The 18,966-nt window shown below is 49.6% G+C and overlaps 1 protein-coding gene across 1 annotated transcript in view; it reads left to right on the forward strand.

Annotated features, from left to right (window-relative positions):
- Positions 1 to 18,966, forward strand: part of PHLPP1 (PH domain and leucine rich repeat protein phosphatase 1) — a 218,339-nt gene that overhangs the window by 166,593 nt on the left and 32,780 nt on the right. Inside the window, 3 exon segments of the mRNA XM_055124878.1 lie at positions 1,569 to 1,629; positions 4,723 to 4,818; positions 8,632 to 8,787. Of these exon segments, the coding sequence (XP_054980853.1) occupies positions 1,569 to 1,629; positions 4,723 to 4,818; positions 8,632 to 8,787 (313 nt within the window).

Here is an 18,966-nt window from a genome sequence, read left to right on the forward strand (position 1 = left end):
GGGCAAGAGAGCTCAGGAGGGCTCAGGTTTGCAGAAGGGACGATTGCCAGTCCGTAAACTTCAGAAAATGGAACTGAAAAATAATTATTGTGACTGTCACTGTCTCGGCCGACCCGAGTTTGATTCCTCCGCCCCTCTCGGAGAGCCCGGCAAGCTACCAAGAGTATTGAGCCCGCGAGGCAGAGCCTGGCAAACTACCCGTGCCTATTGGATATGCCAAAAACAGTAACAATAAGTCTCTCAATGAGAGATGTTACTGGTGCCCGCTCAAGCAAATCGATGAGCAACCATCGAACCAAGGGGGCTCGATACTCTCGGTAGCTTGCCGGGCTCTCTGAGATGGGCGGAGGAATCGAACCCCAGTTGGCCGAGTGCAAGGCAAACACCCTACCCGCTGCGCTATCACTCCAGCCCATTACTGCTACTACCACTACTGCTAATTGAACATCTACCAGCTGCTTGTGTATAGTATGGTGGATGGGTTTTAAAGGATAAAGGGAGTTTTGGGTTTTGTTTTTGTTTTAAATGAGCTTGCTATTGCATTCGGCAGAAACAAGCCAGATCTCCAAATGGTCTCGGAATGGTCAGAGGATTTGTGTAGACAGGAGGCACAAGAGTCAGCCACGGAAAGGAAAGAATTTAAATGTGTTTCTCAGGAGGGGAAGATAGGGAGCTCTGGAGGGCATGGGGCCGGCCAGAGAGTGGTAAGAAGTAATCTGGGCCGGTGAAGTTGCTGGGACAGCCGGACACACAGCTGGCCATGGGGAAGCAGCGGGGGCTTCAGTGCGGGGGGAGCTGTGATGCCAGACTCCTCACACCGGAGGCTCGGGGGCAGGGGTGGGGCAGAGTGGAGACGCCAGCACCCTGCTCACCCGGGGCTTTCCGAGGCCCCAGGCCTGATGGGCCAGACCTGAGGTAGTGCTCTGAGACTCATCTCGGACGTGGAGCGTGAGCCGAGAGGTGACTGGCAGAGAGACGAGAGCTGGTAGCTAAGCAGACTTGCCACCTTCCGCCAGCTGGTGCCACAGGGCCGAAGGAACGCTCTGGGCCCGAGCATTACTTGGCCGGTGCTCAGAGCAGCACAGTGCTCCCAGAGACAGTCTCACCTAAGAGACGAGCCCTCGGTAGGGGGGAGCGACCCGTTCCGTGCGGGTTTGAAGACGGGCTGTCTGGCTTAAGTGAATAAAGTCATTTGTGACACCCCCCCGCCCGCCCCCCAGAAGTGCCCTCCCCGTAGAGTGGCAACGGCACGAGCCAGGAGACTGTGGTACTCGCCCGCTGCTCCTCCGGGTGCCACGTCGCCACCACCGGAGGAAAGCCAAGGAGGGAAGGCTGTGGAAATGGGGAGCCATAGATTTCCATCTCTGAATAAGCTCTTGTGACTAAATTCAAAGTTTTCTGTGCTTTTTTGTAGTTCCAAAGTTGGACAAATGGGTGTATTGTATCTCCTAGCCCAAACAAACAATAGAGAATAAAGCCCAGTAATGATACTCTACATACAAAGGCCGTCTCTGTGTCGCTTGTTGGGTAATTTTTCTGTGTGTGTGTTTTTTTTTCCCTCCTTCTAGAACTTGTTCAACTTGATGTTTACCCAGTTCCAAATTATCTGTCCTACATGGATGTTTCCAGGTAAGAATCCTAGTCCTAGGGCAACATTCTTGAGAATTTCCTTAAAAATACTTTAGGTAATTCTGCCTGAGCTTAAGATTTTGGTTTTTTTCAAATATGATAAAAGTTAAATTCAGCAGGTTTTATTTCTTCTCTGAAAATGTATATAAATGTATGTTAGTTAAAATGCCACTTTTGTCTGTAGCTGTTCAGATCAGAATCAGGGTGCTCGCAATTTGAGCTTAAAAGAACAGTGTCTGGGCAGCAGGCGGCCAGCAGGGCCAGTTACTTACTTTGATTCGACGTTCTGCCTGTCTTCCTGAAATGTGTGTGTTTTAATTTTTTTTTTAAATATTACGTTAACATTTTTTTCTTCCTCTGTTATTTTGTATATTAAGCCACCGAGTAGGAATCGCTACAGCTCGCTCCCTTTCCTCAGCAGCTTGGCGGTAGGCTGACCGCCTCACCGTCCCTGCACTGTCCCGGGCACCGGGCAGCTGACTTGCTCCAGTTCCCAAAAGAGATGATAAGTCAGCTTGACCCTGAAGGCACAAAGGATGGGTCGGCCCAAGTTAAACATTAATAGTCTCAAATTGCCGTAATTGTAGCTTGCTTCAAAAGTGATTCCAGAGGAAATGCCCAACTGCTCTGCCTCCCTCTCAGGCGGCCCCTGGGCCTCACCCCAGCCTGTAAGGCCTCGTGCTTGGGAGCCCAGGAGAGACCCTGTACCGTGGTAGGCTTCCGCCCCTTGCCCTCTTCTTTCTCTTTTCTTAAAGAAAATTTTGTCGGGGCTGGAGCGATAGCACAGCGGGTAGGGCATTTGCCTTGCACTCAGTCGACCCGGGTTCGATTCCCAGCATCCCATATGGTCCCCCGAGCACCACCAGGAGTAATTCCTGAGTGCAGAGCCAGGAGTAACCCCTGTGCATCGCCGGGTGTGGCCCCCCCCAAAAAAAAAGAGTAAATAAAATATTGTCTCGGTTTGGGCAAAATGAATTCTGCTGTTTGTTAGCGGTCACTGTTGTTGAGTGATCTTTCAGGGGCAGAACTTTCTCTTTAGACGTGAGTATACGCGAGCTTGCCGTTTTTATAATAGTCTTGATCTTAATTATGTAAGACTATGTCAGAATTTAGCTGTTTCAAGAACCATTAGTTATGATTTGATTCAAAATTTATAGACAGTGAGTGCTACTCCATCAGTCACCTTCTGCATTCATGTCAGTTTTGTTCATGAACGTGGAGATACACATTACCTAATTCATTTGCCCCCCTCCCCCCCTTATTTTAAAGTCACTGTCACCGTCCTTTCAGTAAGAGCAGTGCTAGCTGGAGTGGGCTTTGCGTCTGTAGGTGGATAGAAATATGTTGAACAGATTTCAGAGTTGGTCATAACGTGAATCAGTTTTCCTTTTACTCAGCGAGTGTTCTTGACAAAAGGTTTTCCGTTGAGACCTCGAGCGACGCTGACTGTCGCTGAGTTAGCCCGTCCCTGAGTTCTGGCTCTTAACTACGGTTCATCTTTTCTTTTCTCCGCTCTCGGCCGGAGTCCCCCTTCGGAACAACGCTTTGTTTCCTGTCCGTGTTCCTCCCACACTGTAGGACTCTCCGAGTCCCCTCAGCTCTGCCCCTGTGTCACCCTTCTGTCTTGGGGTGAGGACTTGTATTTTCCAAGGGGACTGAGCTGTCATCCTTGGCGGTGTTGCCTCGGTCTTCAGCGGTTCTCAAATCCAAAGATCCAGGCTTGTTTCTTATTTTCTCGCTTGGAGGAGTTTTAATCACTCCATCGTGGGGGGTCTTGGGCTGAGGGGTACTGTCACTCTCATCTCTTAGGAGATGTCTTAGGGGTTGACACCTGCAGATGACCAGATGCATCTAACTAAGGTTTCAGAGGAGAAGCTAATGCCTGCCCTGTGTTTTAGTCGAGAAGTTGATAGAATAATAAAGTTAATGAACTTGATTTTTAAATCCCACAAGATAATAATAGCCTTGACTTCAGGATTTTTTTCACTTTTGCTTTAATTATCCCAGTTCCAAGCATCCTGTTTTCACAAAATTGTTCTTTTAAAAGAATTTTAATCATAAAGTACACACCATTTTAACTTCTTTGTCCCTGGTCCCACCACTTACTTTAGAAAAAAAAATAGTTGGGCTGTTCATTTTATATCTAGATCAACATGTAAATGTTGGCTTATCTAAGAAATTATCAGCTCATCTACTAATTAAAGGCACTATTATTTCACTTGTGTTTTATAATTATAATAATTTAATAGCTAAGTAAATTGTTTCAAGTAATTTTGAGACTTAAGTTTAGTGTAACTTTCACTGCTACCATCTTATTTATATATATATATTTTAATTTTTTTATTAAATCACCATGAGATAAAGAGTTGCATAGTTGTCCATGATTGGGTTTCAGTCCTGCAGTGTTCCAGCACCTGTTCCTTCACCAGTGGACATTTCCCACCAACTGCCAGCATTCTTTAAAACCATTTCTCACTTCTGTGTGCCTATGGCTGTGTCCTGATCAGATTTTTTTTTTTTTTTTTTGCTTTTTGGGTCACACCCGGCGATGCACAGGGGTTACTCCTGGCTTTGCACTCAGGAATAACTCCTGGCGGTGCTCAGGGGACCTTATGGGATGCTGGGATTCGAACCTGGGTCGGCCGCGTGCAAGGCAAACGCCCTACCCACTCTGCTATCGCTCCAGCCCCTGTCCTCATCAGATTTACTGGTGTTGACAGTATGTTAATGTTACTAGTTGGAATGAAAATTGGAAAATAAAACTTTACCATTTGATTACTTAGGACAAGTAAATTATGAAGTTGTTTGTTTCTTCCTAAACTTACACGGTTTATATTTAGAATAGCAATTCTTGGTTAACATTTTTTTTAAATTTAGAAGTAATGCAGACCTTACTTCTATTATTATGTCCCTTTTTCCTTTTTCTCGAGTTTTTCTTTTTATAACTTCTCATGCAAAGATTAAAGTGACTGTCCAAATCTTTCTGACTATACTCATTACTCTTGGTATTTCATTTGATGTTTTATATACTATGTATAATTGAGTTTTGAACTATAATTACATTCAAAGAAACAATTGTATTCTTCCATTTAGGAACCGCTTAGAGAATGTGCCTGAATGGGTGTGTGAAAGCCGTAAGCTCGAAGTCTTGGATATTGCCCATAATCAAATCTCTGACCTTCCTGCACGGTGAGTCATTCGGGTCAAATTAGAGACATGAGCCTGTCTGTCTTCAGGATGCTGACTGAGTGTCACCCTTGTGTTTGGGGACCCCGGAAGAGTCCTAGCCCTTATTTGCTCTCTTACCTCCAGTGGATCATCATATCCCGGACTTTGTCCCCATGGTGGAGAGTTGACTGTGGCTTTGGCGCTCAGCCAGACTTTTGGAAGTAGCCAGTGGGGATAGCGGTGTCGCTGGTGGACATTTATAAATAAGTCAAATGAATCTTCAAAGATCGGGGAATGGTACAGTTAGTTCTCCTCTGTAATTCCAAATCTTTCTGTTGCTGCTGTTTTGTTTGAGGGTCTCACCTAGCCCTGGCCAGGAGCTATTCCCTACTCAGCGCTGGGGATCCTGCATGGTCAGGGGTCAGCCTGGGGCTTCCTGAACCTACCACGGCCCTTGGAACCTCTCCAGCTCTCCAGTATTCTTCCTGGGTTTTTCACTTCTGTACATTGACTTATTATCTCTCTCTACCTGACAAAATTTTTGGCTTTCTTCAAATGTCATTTAAAAAAACATTTTTTTTGTTTGTTTTATTTTGTTTGTTTGATTTGGGGCCACACCTTAACTCCCAGCTCTGCACTCAGGGACCACTCCTGGGTGCTTGGGCGACCGTATGGATGCCAGGGGTTGAACCCGAGTCGGCCCTGTGCTAGGCAAGTGCCCTACCCGCTATTCTGTCCCTCCAGCCCCTGAAGGAAAAAGAAGAAAATGGTTCATTAAACCTTGAAGGAGCAAACTGGATTCTGTTTTTCTCGGTGTGAAATTGGGAGAAGATCCAAGAGCTTGTCCATGCCTTCTTTTCTCTCACTTTAAATTGCAGTTATTTTCATTTCATAAATTTTGCGCTAATGGCAGTGAAGCTGCCTTGTGATGACCTCTCGGGCGTGGCCTGCAGAAGGGTTGCCGTAGTACTGACTTGAGATTAGTGGCTGCCGCTACTCAGGGGCACTCTGTACGCTAATCTCCACTGCCGCGTGCGTAAATGAGTTGTTTTTAACTTGGTACAGTCAGAAATATAAAAAGGTGGGGGTGCAAAAAAAACCCAAAATATATTCTCTCTCTCTCTGTCTCTCTCTACCCCTCTCTCTCTCTAGTTCTCTCTTTCTCTCTCTCTCTCTCTCTTTCTCTCTCTCTCTCAATATTGTCAAATGAATATCACATTTTGGAGTGAAGTCTGTCTGTCTGTCTGTCTGTCTGTTTGGGGCCCACCCGGCAGTCTTCAGGGCTTACTCCTGACTGCACTCAGCATCACTGCAGGTGAGCTCTGGGGCCGTATGTGGTGCCAGGGATCAAACCCAGGTGAGCTGTGTGCAAGGCAAATGCTGTATCACTCTGTTTTTTTTTTTTTTCTTTTTGGGTCATACCCAGTGATGCACAGGGGTTCTTCCTGGCTCTGCACTCAGGAATTACTCCTGGCGATGCTCAGGGGACCATATGGGTTGCTGGGAATCGAACCTGGGTTGGCTACATGCAAGGCAAACACCCTACCCACTGTACTATCACTCCAGCCCCAGGTGCTGTATCGCTCTGATCCTGGAGCAAACTTTGACTTTTGGCGAACAATCTGAAAAGGTATTTGGTCAATACTTTCGTTTCTTGTAAGAACAGAGGTCATGAAGCAGATGTGGTTGGTCAGACTAGTAAATCTATTGGAGGTGTGCGTTGTAATCCGGCAAACAGCCAGCAGCCAAGGGATGGTAGGGCACCTCGAGTAGGCGTAGTTGAGTGAAGTGTGAGGTGCAGGCGTGGAGGGGCTGGAGAGCTAGTGTGGTGGGCGGGCACGCGCCTTTGCACAGCTCACCGGGGGGTCATCCCTGGCACCATACATCACCCTGAGCCCTGCCACGGTGATTGCTGAGCACAGAGCTAGGACTAAGACCTGGGCGCCATTAATAATGGCCCAAATACCACCCCCCACCCTAACTAAACAGTGGATGCAAAATATTTTAGTAATATATGTTAGTTGCATGTTAATTTATTGAGTGCATTGGGTTAAATAGCACAAAAGGACCGCCTGCTTGCTTTTTACTTTTCACTTGATTAACACATGGCTATTTTTGTGGGGCAGGAGCTTGTCCCGGGGATGCTCTTCGGGGCTGGCCTATGCCTCCTGGCAGAGATGGCGGCGGGGGGTCCAGGCCGCTCCCTCTGGCCGTGCTCAGGAGTCCCTGTGGCTCGGGGTCAGACGAGGTCTGCCTTGTGCCGCCGAGCACCTCGCCCAGCCGTCGCCCATTCCGTGTTTGCTTTCTGACGCGGGGCCCCTAGTAAGCTCTGTTTTATTTTTTAATCAAATGTAGGCTTGCATTTATGTTATTTTTTGAGTAACAAGAAACCTGCAGTGGATGTTCCCATTCCCTGCAAAAGTTCATTAATTTTATTTTGTCCCTTAGCCATCCATTCTCCCTTAGTTCATTTTGTGTGAAAATTTCTTCTGCTTTTGAGTTTTGTGTTGAGTGAGCATTTAGGTGACCCAGATAATGGCCCATCACCATTATCAAGAGAAGACTTTGATGGTGGTGCGCCCTGTGGACTCTTTGTGTGTGTGTGTGTGTGTGTGTGCGTGTGTGTGTGCGTGCGCGCGCACGCGCGCACAAATGTTTATATGCAAGCTGAACCCAGCCTCCTGTATGCAAGAGAAAGACCCTTTTACAGGGAAAACACCAAAACTAAAAAGGGGCCACCACTAACTAGTATAGGAAAGTTTGGTTGAATGAAAGAATGAATCTTTGCCGTTGTCTTTCTTCTTGCTTTCTCTATTCAGTCTCTCTAACCAATAGTAACACACACACTCACAGACACACACACACACACACACACACACACACACTATTAGTACAAGATAATCCACTACTGGCTTGACCGCAACACAAACTAATCTTTGGTTTGCTTTGTGTTTGTAGAGGCTTTTAAAAAAAAAATGTAATCAAATACTACTCAAAGCAAACTTTCCAGATGCTGTTATCAAGGAGTTAAACAGCATTTATCTGTGTATTTTAACAGGGGGGGACAAAAAAATTATGCTTTGTTTTCTCACTTATGGTGACATCCAGCTGTAAATTTTGTATCATCCTGTCATTGATCTAGTATCTAGACAAGACAGTGATTCATTAGAAGTTGATTTAATATTAAAGCTGTGTTTAATGTGTGTGAAGAGTTTGTTTGGCAAAACAGAATTTAGTAGTTAGAAGTAGAAGCATATTAAAAGGAAAAGAATGCTTAGTATATGAACACGAAGCATTTTTTTTTTAAGTGAAACAAGGTAGTTTTTACTGAAAAGAGAAAGAGAAATGTGTTCAAGAGTGAGTGCAGGCAGCAAAGAAATAGACAAGCAAGCGAGATACATATTCAAGGGAAAACACGAGCTTGGGCAAGCCATAGTAGTGAATTTCTAATGAACTATTAGCTATCTCGGCGGGGGGGGGGGGGAGAGAGAGAGAGAGAGAGAGAGAGAGAGAGAGAGAGAGAGAGAGAGAGAGAGAGAGAGAGAGAGAGAGAGAGAGAAGTACTGAAATTGGGGCCAGCGTCGTTCAAGCAAGGTTGCAGAGGCTCAGAATGTTGACGGTTTTGGGGAGAGGATATTAAGTGTCCGGCTGCTCCTGACCTTCCTGCCGTTTGCTGTGGCGGGGCGGGCTCTTCCGACGGCTGGGCAGGGTGATACAGCAGCCAGCCCGGGGCCTGGTCCCCTCGAGGCATGTTGTCCACCCCGCCCGGCCATGTACTTCTGGCTCTCCCCCAGGGCCCCCCGTAACTCGCTGTCCGCTCTGTCTCCCGCGCAGCCTCTTCTGCAACAGCAGCCTCCGGAAGCTCCTGGCGGGCCACAACCAGCTGCAGCGGCTGCCCGAGAGGCTGGAGCGGACGTCGGTGGAGGTGCTGGACGTGCAGCACAACCAGCTCGCGGAGCTGCCGCCCGGCCTGCTGATGAAGGCCGACAGGTACGGCCACCCCCCTGCTCTCGGGAACGCCCTGTCGGGAGTGGCGGGCTCAGGACCCTCCGTGGGGGCCCGGCCCCTGGGGGTGGGGGGCGGTCGAGGCAGAAGGGCCTGTCCGAGGGGGACGTGTGTCGCCCAGAGCCCTTGGTGCTGGCTCAGGCGCCCTCCGCGTCCGGCTGACTCAGTTCCTGCTCTGGGCTGTCGTGCCTCAGTGAGCCCCGGTACTTTCCTCGCCTTTGCTCCCTTCCTGGGCTTCTCAGCACAGCCACCCCCTCACATTCGACTAGACTTTCCCTTGAAGAAGCCAACAGGCCGAGGACTGCTTCCTGAATCCTTCCTTGAATTGGGGGTGGGGAGGCTGTCGATAAATAATCCGTGAGATGTTTTCTGTGAGGAATTGCCACACGCAGCGCTTTCTGTGTTAAAGAGCTTCCGGTGGCTCCAAGCTCTTGCATGCCCTGGGCCATCTGGGCCGCCTCAGAGCCCCCCGAACCCGTGTCAGATGCTTCAGCGCCTCTCACCTGGAGCGCCGTCTCCTGTGCTGCCGGGGTCTGTAACAGAGATGGTACGGAGACGCCGACATTCAGCGGAGCTTAGGGTAAAATGTGCCTCTCTGCCAGGGTCCGTCTCCCACCACACTGTCCTCAGTTTCCCACCCTGCCCACAGCCTGTCTCTCTCTCTCTCTCTCTCTCTCTCTCTCTCTCTCTCTCTCTCTCTCTCTTTCTCTCCCTCTCTCTCTCCCTCTCTCCTCTCTTCCCCTCTCTCTCCCTCTCTCCCTCTCTCTGTCCTTCTCTCCCTCTCCCTCTCCCTCCCCCCTCTCTCTCATCTTTTAACATGAAATCGAAGTTGCTGGAGAGATGGTACAGGGGCTGAGAGCTCGGTGGTCTCCCATGACTGACCCCGCATCTGTTTCCAGCGCAGCACATGGTGTCCGAGCCCTGCCAGGAGTTATCCTTGAGCAGAGTCGGGAGCAAGTCCCGAACACGGCGGCGTGTGGCCCCAAAACCAAAATAATAAAAAAAAAATACATCTAGGCACAAGGCTGAAGGACTAGGATGGAGTGTGTGCCTGTCAGCCTGCTGCTTCACACGGCCCGTGAGCATTGTTGGAGTGGTCCCTAAAAGCGTGTCTATCTAAATATATAATTATATATAAAATTCCTTTCAGCAAATGTAATTTTTTTTTCTTTTTGGGTCACACCCGACGATGCACCAGCAATTCACAGGAATTACTCCTGGTGGTGCTAGGGGGACCATATGGGATGCTGGGAATCGAACCCAGGTCAGCTCCATGCAAGGCAAACGCCCTCCCCACTATGCTATTGCTCCAGCCCTCAATGCACAGGGGTTACTTCCGGCTCTGCACTCAGGAATTACTCCTGGCGGTGCTCGGGGGACCATATGGGATGCTGGGAATCAAACCCGGGTTGACTGCGTGAAAGGCAAACACCCTACCCGCTGTGCTATCGCTCCAGCCCTCAAATGTGATTTCTTGATGTGTATGTAAAATGGACTGATTCTCCTGCACTGCGTTAGATACTCAGGTGTCTGCACATGTGCATGGACATGTGTCCTCAAATTCCCTGTGCGTATTCCTGTCACAGTACTCATCACATGCTATGATTTCTGGATTACTTGTCTATTTCTCTCTCAAGTACAAATGTTCTTGAGTCCAGTGACTGTCTTTTATTTGTTTTTTGTTTGGGGTCACACTACGCCTATTCCTGGCTCACACTCGGGAATCACTCCTGGCGGTACTCCAGGGAGCATATTTGGAGCCGGGGATTGAACCCTGGTCAACCTTGTACAAGTCAAGTGCTCTACCTGCTATACTTGCTCTGACCTCCATTTCTCTTTTATTTGTTGCTTTAGTGACTGTGTCTTAATCATAGCATTATCTTCAGCATCACGTGCTGTACCTGGAATAAATAAGATATTCCACAAATACTTATTAATGAGTTGTAATTAAGGACAAGAATGCAGGTCGCTGGTGGAACCCTTTCCTTGACTGGATGAAGCTGTTGGTTTGATTCCTTTGGTTAAAAAAATGGAAAAGATGGGGCTGGAGCGATAGCACAGCGGGTAGGGCATTTGCCTTGCACATGAGGTTTGATTCCCAGCATCCCATATGGTCCCCTGAGCACCTCCAGGAGTAATTCCTGAGTGCAGAGCCAGGAGTAACCCCGTGCATCATCGGATGTGACCAAAAAGGCAAAAAAGAAAAAAAGAAAGAAAAGAAAAATTGAAATGAATTCCTACTGGAAAATTTTGAGAAATAATCGGATTGTGAGAAAAATGGATGATTTTATAATTGATCAGTGCTCTATAATTCCCTGGACAAAAAAAATCAGTGTTTAATGGTCACTGAAAGAACCAGCCTTGCCTTCACCTTCACACTTGAGTATAGTGTGTAGCTCATGGAAAATGTGGCATGTCCTTTTTGATGTTAGAAATAATTTAGGATCGACTTCTTCTCCTGAGGACAGTTGTAAGTTATATTGCAGCCTTGTGGGTCCCTCGCCCCCTGTAAGACTAAGTAGGCAAAATTTGAACTCAGTATTTTAACAAACTTCACTGGCTCTTCTCCAGGTCTGTCTCATCTATAGACGCAGCTGGATTTAGGGTTCAGAAGTCTGACATAAAACCGTTGTTGAATCTGAACAAAGCCTCGCTCGAGTAGAGTAGGTTATTCACGCTGGGATGCCCAGTAAATAATGCTCCTTCTCTGTCCATTTGCGCGGACTTGCTCTGGATAAGATGGCCCTGTAGTTTTTCATCCCCGTGTAAGTCAGTCGGGAAGTAGGCATCGCCCTCCCTGATGCCAGGGCACGTCAGAACACGCCTCGTGAAGCGCCCACAGTGTTGCTGAGGTGCCGGTGTTGGGGCCTCAGGAGATGTGCATCGGATCTGTCACGCAGGCTGTTCGCTGGCAATGCTGACTGGAGCCTGGGTGGCCCGCGGGGCCCGGCCTTCCCTGCTGTGTATTCTGTACGTTCCCGCTGGGCTCTGCCGGCCAGGAAGGGAAGGATGGCATGAATCTCGTGACGCCACACAGAAAGCTTAGTGCCTGCCAGAGCCACTGAAGGATGCCACCGTTAGGGAGAGCACCGTGGGCCGGGCCCACTGTGAGGGTGTGGGGCCCTCGAGGCAGCAGCTCCCGTGGTCCCTGCAGATGGTCCCTGTGCAGAACCAACTGTCCCCATGGAGCCGGCACCCGTGGCCAGGGAACCTGGCAACTTCTGTGGCGCCGTGGGCTCTACCACGGGAGGATTCCGGCGTGAGGGTTGTGGGGCAGAGACGGAGCAAGCGTCTACTTTTACTTCGCTTCCCCTCTTCCTGCGCCATGTGGCTGCTCTTGCCAGGGGTCGCCGTGAGTGCCACGCGTGGTGCTCACACATACTTGGCGCTATGCTGGAGATGACACACGGCTGTGGTGCCGGGGACCCCCAGGAGCAGTGCCAGCAGCTCCCACAGCAGGGGGCAGGGCTGGGGGTGAAGGGAGCTCGCCCTCCTCCCCCCTGCAGAGCGTGTCTCTTACCAGGGAAGAGCAAGGTGCCAGAAAGGCTGAAGGAAGAAACGTTTCCAAGAAGGTCGATGGCAGCATCTTTATTTTCCCAGTCTAAGGGCCACATCTCGGGCCGGAGCAGCCGTACAGTGGGGAGGGCGTTTGCCTTGCACGCCGCTGACACAGGTTTGTCCTCAGAATCCCATATGGCCCCCCGAGCACTGCCAGGCGTGAGTCCTGAGGGCAGAGCCAGGGGAGCACCTGAGCATCGCCAGGTGTGACCCAAAAAGGGAAAAAAAGAAAGAGAAGAAGAGTCACATCTTCACAGAGCGGCAGCTGGTCTTATGGTCGGATCAGAAGGAAAAGGTTTGGCTCCCTGGGGCAGGTGAGGTTAGGATGGAGGCCGTGCAGAGCCGGTCACCTCTGTGGGGTCTGGTCGCCGTTCAGGGAGTGGAGAGCATTGTGTGTTTGGTTGATGCATCTCAGGGCAGGAATGAACAAATACTGATAGTTGTGCGAGCCATTCTACCCAGCGAGTGTGAGGTTTAGGACATGGAGAGGGTCTGCAGGGATCTGTGACTGCCTTCCGCGTCGTGGTTTTCAGGCGTGAGTTGTTTGGGCTTACTGCGGCCAACACTTTCCTGCTTTTCATGTGTAAGTCTCTGTGCTGGGGAGAGTAAGGGGTTGAAAGGTAATTAAACATTGTGATTACTGCCAGGAGCATGACCGTCTAATGCAGTTTTGAATAACACCAGTAATTCCTGCTGAAATGTGGGTTTCAGAAAGGAGAAGCCAAAGAGAACGCGAGGGCTGCTTTTTGGTTCTGGCCCATGTCTGAGGGCCTTTCTCACTGTGATGCCGGGATATGTGTGGGGGGCAGACAGCGTCAGGCACCGAGGCTCTGCTCTGCTATTTAGTTTGGTCTGTGATACAGATTTTTAAAGCACATAGATGCTTCATTTTTCATACACTTGCGGTGTGTGGTAACCATCACTCTTGCCAGTTCTGTGTTGGGTTATACAACGGAGAAGTCCTGGATGCAAGTCTTTGTAGTTAAAAATGTCAGCTCGCTTTATGCTGTAAGTAGGCCTTGTGTTTCCGAGCTGCAAGAGAACTGTCAGAACAAAGAGTTATTGGACAGAGAGCCCTTGGCTGGACTGTAACTCTCCCGGGGATTTTCCTCGGCTCTTCCTCTTACCTGCCCAAACCAACGGCGTGGTTTTAATTGTATAATACTGGCTATTATTCATTATAACTTTAGAATGATACTCATTAACTGCTTTACCCACTATCAGGAAGTTATTATTTGTGAACCAGATCAAAGCGGGCAGTCTGCTGTAAATGAATGACCTTAAGTAATTTCTTTATCTTCCTCTGAAAACTTGAGACTTTCTCTAAATTGTCTTTTGGTGGGTTGGGGGCAGGGGAGGGCATCGACCACACTTGACAGTGTTCGGAGGCCACTCCTGGCTCTGCGCTTGAGGGGGTTGTGGGCCAGGGGTCCACCCCGCAGTCACATGGCAGGTGCCTTAGCCCCCCTGTACTGTTTCTCAGGCCCTGGGATTCTATCTTTTTTTTTTTTTTTTTTTTTGCTTCTTGGGTCACACCTGGCAATGCACAGGGGTTATTCCTGGCTCTGCACTCAGGAATCACTCCTGGCGGTGCTCAGGGGACCATATGGGATGCTGGGGATCGAATATGGGATGCTGGGGATTAAACCTGGGTTGGCCGTGTGCAAGGCAAACACCCTACCCACTGTGCTACCGCTCCAGCCCCCCGATTCTTATATCTTAAGTGAGCAATCTCAGTCTCTGCGTTTGCTCTCCATACTCATCTCTGAGAGCGTTATCTCATGTTTACTGACTTTGGAGCTCTCGGAGGCTGTGGCCACCCTGGAAGCCTGCTGGGCCGTCTTTTCCGGGAGGGGGACTGCGCCCTGTCCAGTGCTCAGTGCAGAGTCCGCTGCTCCAGGGGAAGCTGGCGGAGACTCGCCGGGGTCTTCACCAGCCTCAGCCTCCCACTCTGCTGCTTTCCTTGCTGGGAGTTTGGTGCTTGCGTCAGGGAACCTCCTCCCCACATGGAAGGAATTCGTAGACTCATTAGCAGATGGGCCAGGGTGGGGACAGCCGTTCCCCGCAGGTCACCGCAGTGGAGGCTTGTGGCGGGGGCGCCGTCCTTCTGCTCTTGCCAGGATCTCGGCCCGGCCCACCCCGCGGCTCCCTCTCATCTGGACACCCAGCACACACAGCTTCTCCCGGGGGGGGGAGGGTCCCGAGAACAGACCCCCATGGGTTCGGAAAGGCGCCTTCAGGTTCTGCTCTCGGGCCCTGAGGGTCTGTTCCCACCCTGTGGAGCAGGGCAAGGTCCTTGCAGGGGGTGGAGCTGGGGAGGGGGAAGGGAGGCACGCGTGAAGCCCGTGGTAATTATTAAATATCGCCAGAGTCTTAGTCATATCACAGACCATAAGTTTCCGTGACTCAGACGGGACGTGCGCAAATATCAAGGGGACTGGGAGAACAGAAAACTTGGGAGCGTGTCATCAGCTGACCCTGACATCTGGTTCCATCTGCAGGCACGTATCTGGCATTCTAGAGAGCTAAGTCTAGACGGATCTTTCCCCCGCGAAGGGAAGGCACCTACCCTGTGGTCTTCTGATATTTTATGTGTCCCCCTAGAGTGGAAACTGTGTTTCTCAAAGCCCTGCCTCCAGAGCGCCCTGATCCGCCTTGCTACTTCCCTTTCGCACCTCTGCACCGGCCCCGGTCTGCCGCCCAGTGATTGAAAACCCCGCTGGCCTCAGTCCACAGGCAGCTGAAAACCGCTGTTCTGCATCACCTATCGAACTTGGAGACTCCGGCCTTTGTCTCAGTTCCATTGATTTCACTTGCCAGTCCTCTGAATTCTTAACTTCTGTGATTTTGTACCGGTTCCCATACTGAGCTTTATTTTAAAAAAGCACAAAACGGGGCTGGAGCGATAGCACAGCGGGGAGGGCGTTTGCCTTGCACGTGGCTGACCCGGGCTCGATTCCCAGCATCCCATAGGGTCCCCTGAGCACTGCCAGGAGTGATTCCTGAGTGCAGAGCCAGGAGTAACCCCTGAGCATCGCCGGTTGGGACCCAAAAAGAAAAAAAAAAAAGAAAAGCACAAAATGTCTGTGTGTTTGGGACAAGGAAGGGGGAGGGACATGCCTGGCTTGGTGCGTCGGGGCGTATGTGAGGTCCCAGGGACCTGACCCTGAGTCCTGGATGCAGAGCCTGTGCTTCAGCCCTTGGAGCCCTCTCTTTGACCTGCTTCTGTATATTTCTTCCCAAAATATATCTCTTCGTGTCGAGGGTGACACAGAGTCAAATGGCCCTGTATTGAGGACAGTCTCAAATAATCGCGTCTTAGAGGGCAAGGACATTGAGGCTGGGAAAGAATGATCTAGAGGAGTCACACGCTGCATTGTATCCTGCCCAGAGGCCTTCAGTGGGATAATCGAAATTGGCATGAGGGTTGTAGGGTGAGTATTGTATCATGTTAGTTCTTGACTGTACCTCTGGTTTAGGGGCACATCCAGCTGTGCTCAGGGCTTACTCTCGGCTCAGTGCTCAGGGATCTCTCCTAAGGGGCTCACGGACCGTATCTGGGTCTGGGGAACCGCATGCATGACTGCGTCCTTCCCAGCTGCACCATCTCTTCAGCCCCTAGACTTCATTTTAAATTTGAATTCTTTCTGATTCTTGTTCACCAGTTCTTTTCTCTGCTGAACTTCTGTTGTTTTACTCTGTAAATGTGTAGCACTGTAGCACTGTCATCCCATTACTCATCAATTTGCTCAAGCAGCACCAGTAATGTCTCCATTGTGAGACTTGTTATTACTGTTTTTGGCATATCGAATACAGCACAGGGAGCTTGCCAGGCTCTACCATGTGGGCGAAATACACTTTGGTAGCTTGCCGGGCTCTCTGAGAGGGACGGAGGAATGAACACGGGCCGGCTGCATGCAAGGCAAATGCCCTACCCGCTGTGCTATCGCTCCAGTCCTGTAAATGTCTATGATCTTTTTAAATAAGCCAGAAAGGTTTCCAGATCTTCCAAAATAATAGTTTGTGGGTTCATTTAGATCAGAGGTTCTTAAGCTCACCACCCCCAGCGTAGGGGGCAGAGGGGGGCGGGGAAAGAATCAATAACATCCTGAGAATTTACCTTTACCTTCTTTAAGGAAATAAACAGGAAATGTCCCTGATGCACTCGAGAATGCCGCAGTGTCCGGCGTTCCCAGGGGTGGTGTCAGCCACTTTGGGAAAGAGCATTAGAGTGTATGCACTGGATCTGCCCTTGGAGACCCCACTGGCAGGTGATTTCTCTCGGCAGTAGTTGTGACCCATTTTTTTCCCCAGTACAAATAAATGATGTATGATAGTGATTTCGTGGTTTTTGTCAGCACTTGAAAAATTAGAAGTGATAGGAAGTGTCAGTGGAAGAAGGTACGGGTAAGTCTGGTTTCGTAAGACGTTTGGTTCAGTTCTGCATGTTTATGATGTGTCTGTCACGGGCGTACATGTCAGGTGCAATTTTTACTCTTGCTTACCATAAAACATTTAAAGAAGAAATGAAAACCCTTGCTTTGAAAGGAGGTTTTCTGAGCTTGGTAAAAATCAGAAGTGTGCTATGTTGTAAAGACAAATTACAAGAAATTTTGAGCACTTGGGCTGAGAGTCAGGAAGAATTGGTGTGCTAGAAATCCGGGCGTCGTCTCTGAGTTGAAGGGTCTCTCTGGACTCAGCTGTGACCGTCTGCGTGTCGAATAGCACGCAAGTGCCCGTGCTGAGTTTTAGAAACACTCCAGCGCTGTGTAAAAACACAAAAAGAAGAAAGAGAGAGCGGGCACCACACCGGGGAGGTTGATGGCGATGATGAGGCAGGCGAAGGAAGGAACGGAGCCAGGCTGGTTGGTCTCAGTTGCAGTTTATTCCAATCTCCTCTCTGTACACTCCCGTCTCTCTCTCTCTCTCTCTCTGCTTCTTCCTCCCCCATCCTACTTCACTCTCTTTCTCCTCTGGATCTGGGTGTGGATCTAGCTTCTCCAGATCTGGCACCCGGACTGGCCTGGGACTGGCCCTGGGACTGGCCCTGGGACTGACTCTGGGACTCGCTGGCACTTGCCCCCAACCCACTCTCTCAGCCTAGTTAAATCCCTAAGAATGAGGGGTTGGGGCTTACACGTAGGTGTGGTCACAATCAATAGGGAGTAAAGTTCTATCCCTCAGGGGATGCTTCTTCTAGGACAGATTCTCTTTCAGCAGGACACCCACCCAAGAGCGGAATCCCCTGGGTGTGTTTCTCCCCTCCTTGTCCAACTAACATAGAAGTATTCATATTATTAATCATTTTGTATGGACATAGCAAGAGATGCATTAAGCTTATAGAATTGCTCTCCTGGGGTCATCTCGATCTCAGACTACAGTGCTCAGGCCAGATTAGTCTTTTCTATCCCTAGCAGGGTCCTAGTCTCGTCGTTGCTTTTGGATCATGACATGACATGTCCATGACCAAGCTCTTAACATATAGTTAAGCATTAGGCACTTTGGCCAGGCCCATCTCGATGCCAGGGTAGCACATAACTCACCGCTTGCCCTGGGTCCGTCCTGTCCCTCGTCGGGGTTCTGCTTTTGGGGGTGCTAGGAAGTAAGGGCAGCTGAGGCTTAAGTCAAGAAAGCAGATGCCCTGCTTTTGGGGGTGCTAGGAAGTAAGGGCAGCTGAGGCTTAAGTCAAGAAAGCAGATGCTCTGCTTTTGGGGGTGCTAGGAAGTAAGGGCAGCTGAGGCTTAAGTCAAGAAAGCAGATGCCCGGTAGTGAATAATATTTGAAAGCCAATTAAATCCCATGTTACAAAAGCATATTAACAACTGTCTTTCTTTGTCCATACAAAAAGGATATTGTTTTAAAGTAAACTATTCAAAAGACATAAGGAGAGGAGAAAGACAATATTAACCTACAATACAAGTTCACTGTCCTAGCAAGGTCTGACCTTACAAATTAACAGAGTCTGATTAGGGGAACAGCTGAATGACTAGTTGGGGAAGGGAGCATAGAAGTGATTACATATAGACAAAGGACTGGGCGTGACTTGGGAGCACTTTGATGGGTATGACTGATATACCTAAGCTCCTAGTGGCAAGGGGAGCAGGACATACCAATGTAGTCTAGAATTGTTTAGAGATTATTACCAGATAAGCCCAAACTCTGTGGCAAGGGAGAAAGGACAAACCAATGATATCCTACACAGGGCAGAGTCACCTGAGTCTCCAGGTAGGTTGGTCTGTTTTGGCCCGAAATCCTGTGGTTTGTTTCCAGGAGAGAATTGACAGAGCTAGAGACCGCCAAAGAGCGAACCCCAAACCAGGAATCCTGAGCTGAGCTGAGCAGAGGTAATATGCCTCAGAGGGAGGAGCCAGTGCTCAGAGAGGGACAGGGACCGTCTTCCTGCTCTTGGGCACAGCTGTACCCACGGTGGAGCCCTCTGGGCTCTGCCACTCCTGCACTTTGCACTGAGCGTCTCCCATGCGGCGTGGTTCACGGCATCCGGAGTCGCACGTGGCCCTCACATACGCCCCCCCCACCCCAACCTGCCTGAACTCATATTTGGAGAGAAGGGCCTAGAAAATGTTCTTCTCTGGGAACTGCTCTAGG

Source organism: Sorex araneus, chromosome 2, assembly GCF_027595985.1.
Source record: "Sorex araneus isolate mSorAra2 chromosome 2, mSorAra2.pri, whole genome shotgun sequence".
In the NCBI taxonomy this organism is placed as follows: domain Eukaryota; kingdom Metazoa; phylum Chordata; class Mammalia; order Eulipotyphla; family Soricidae; genus Sorex; species Sorex araneus.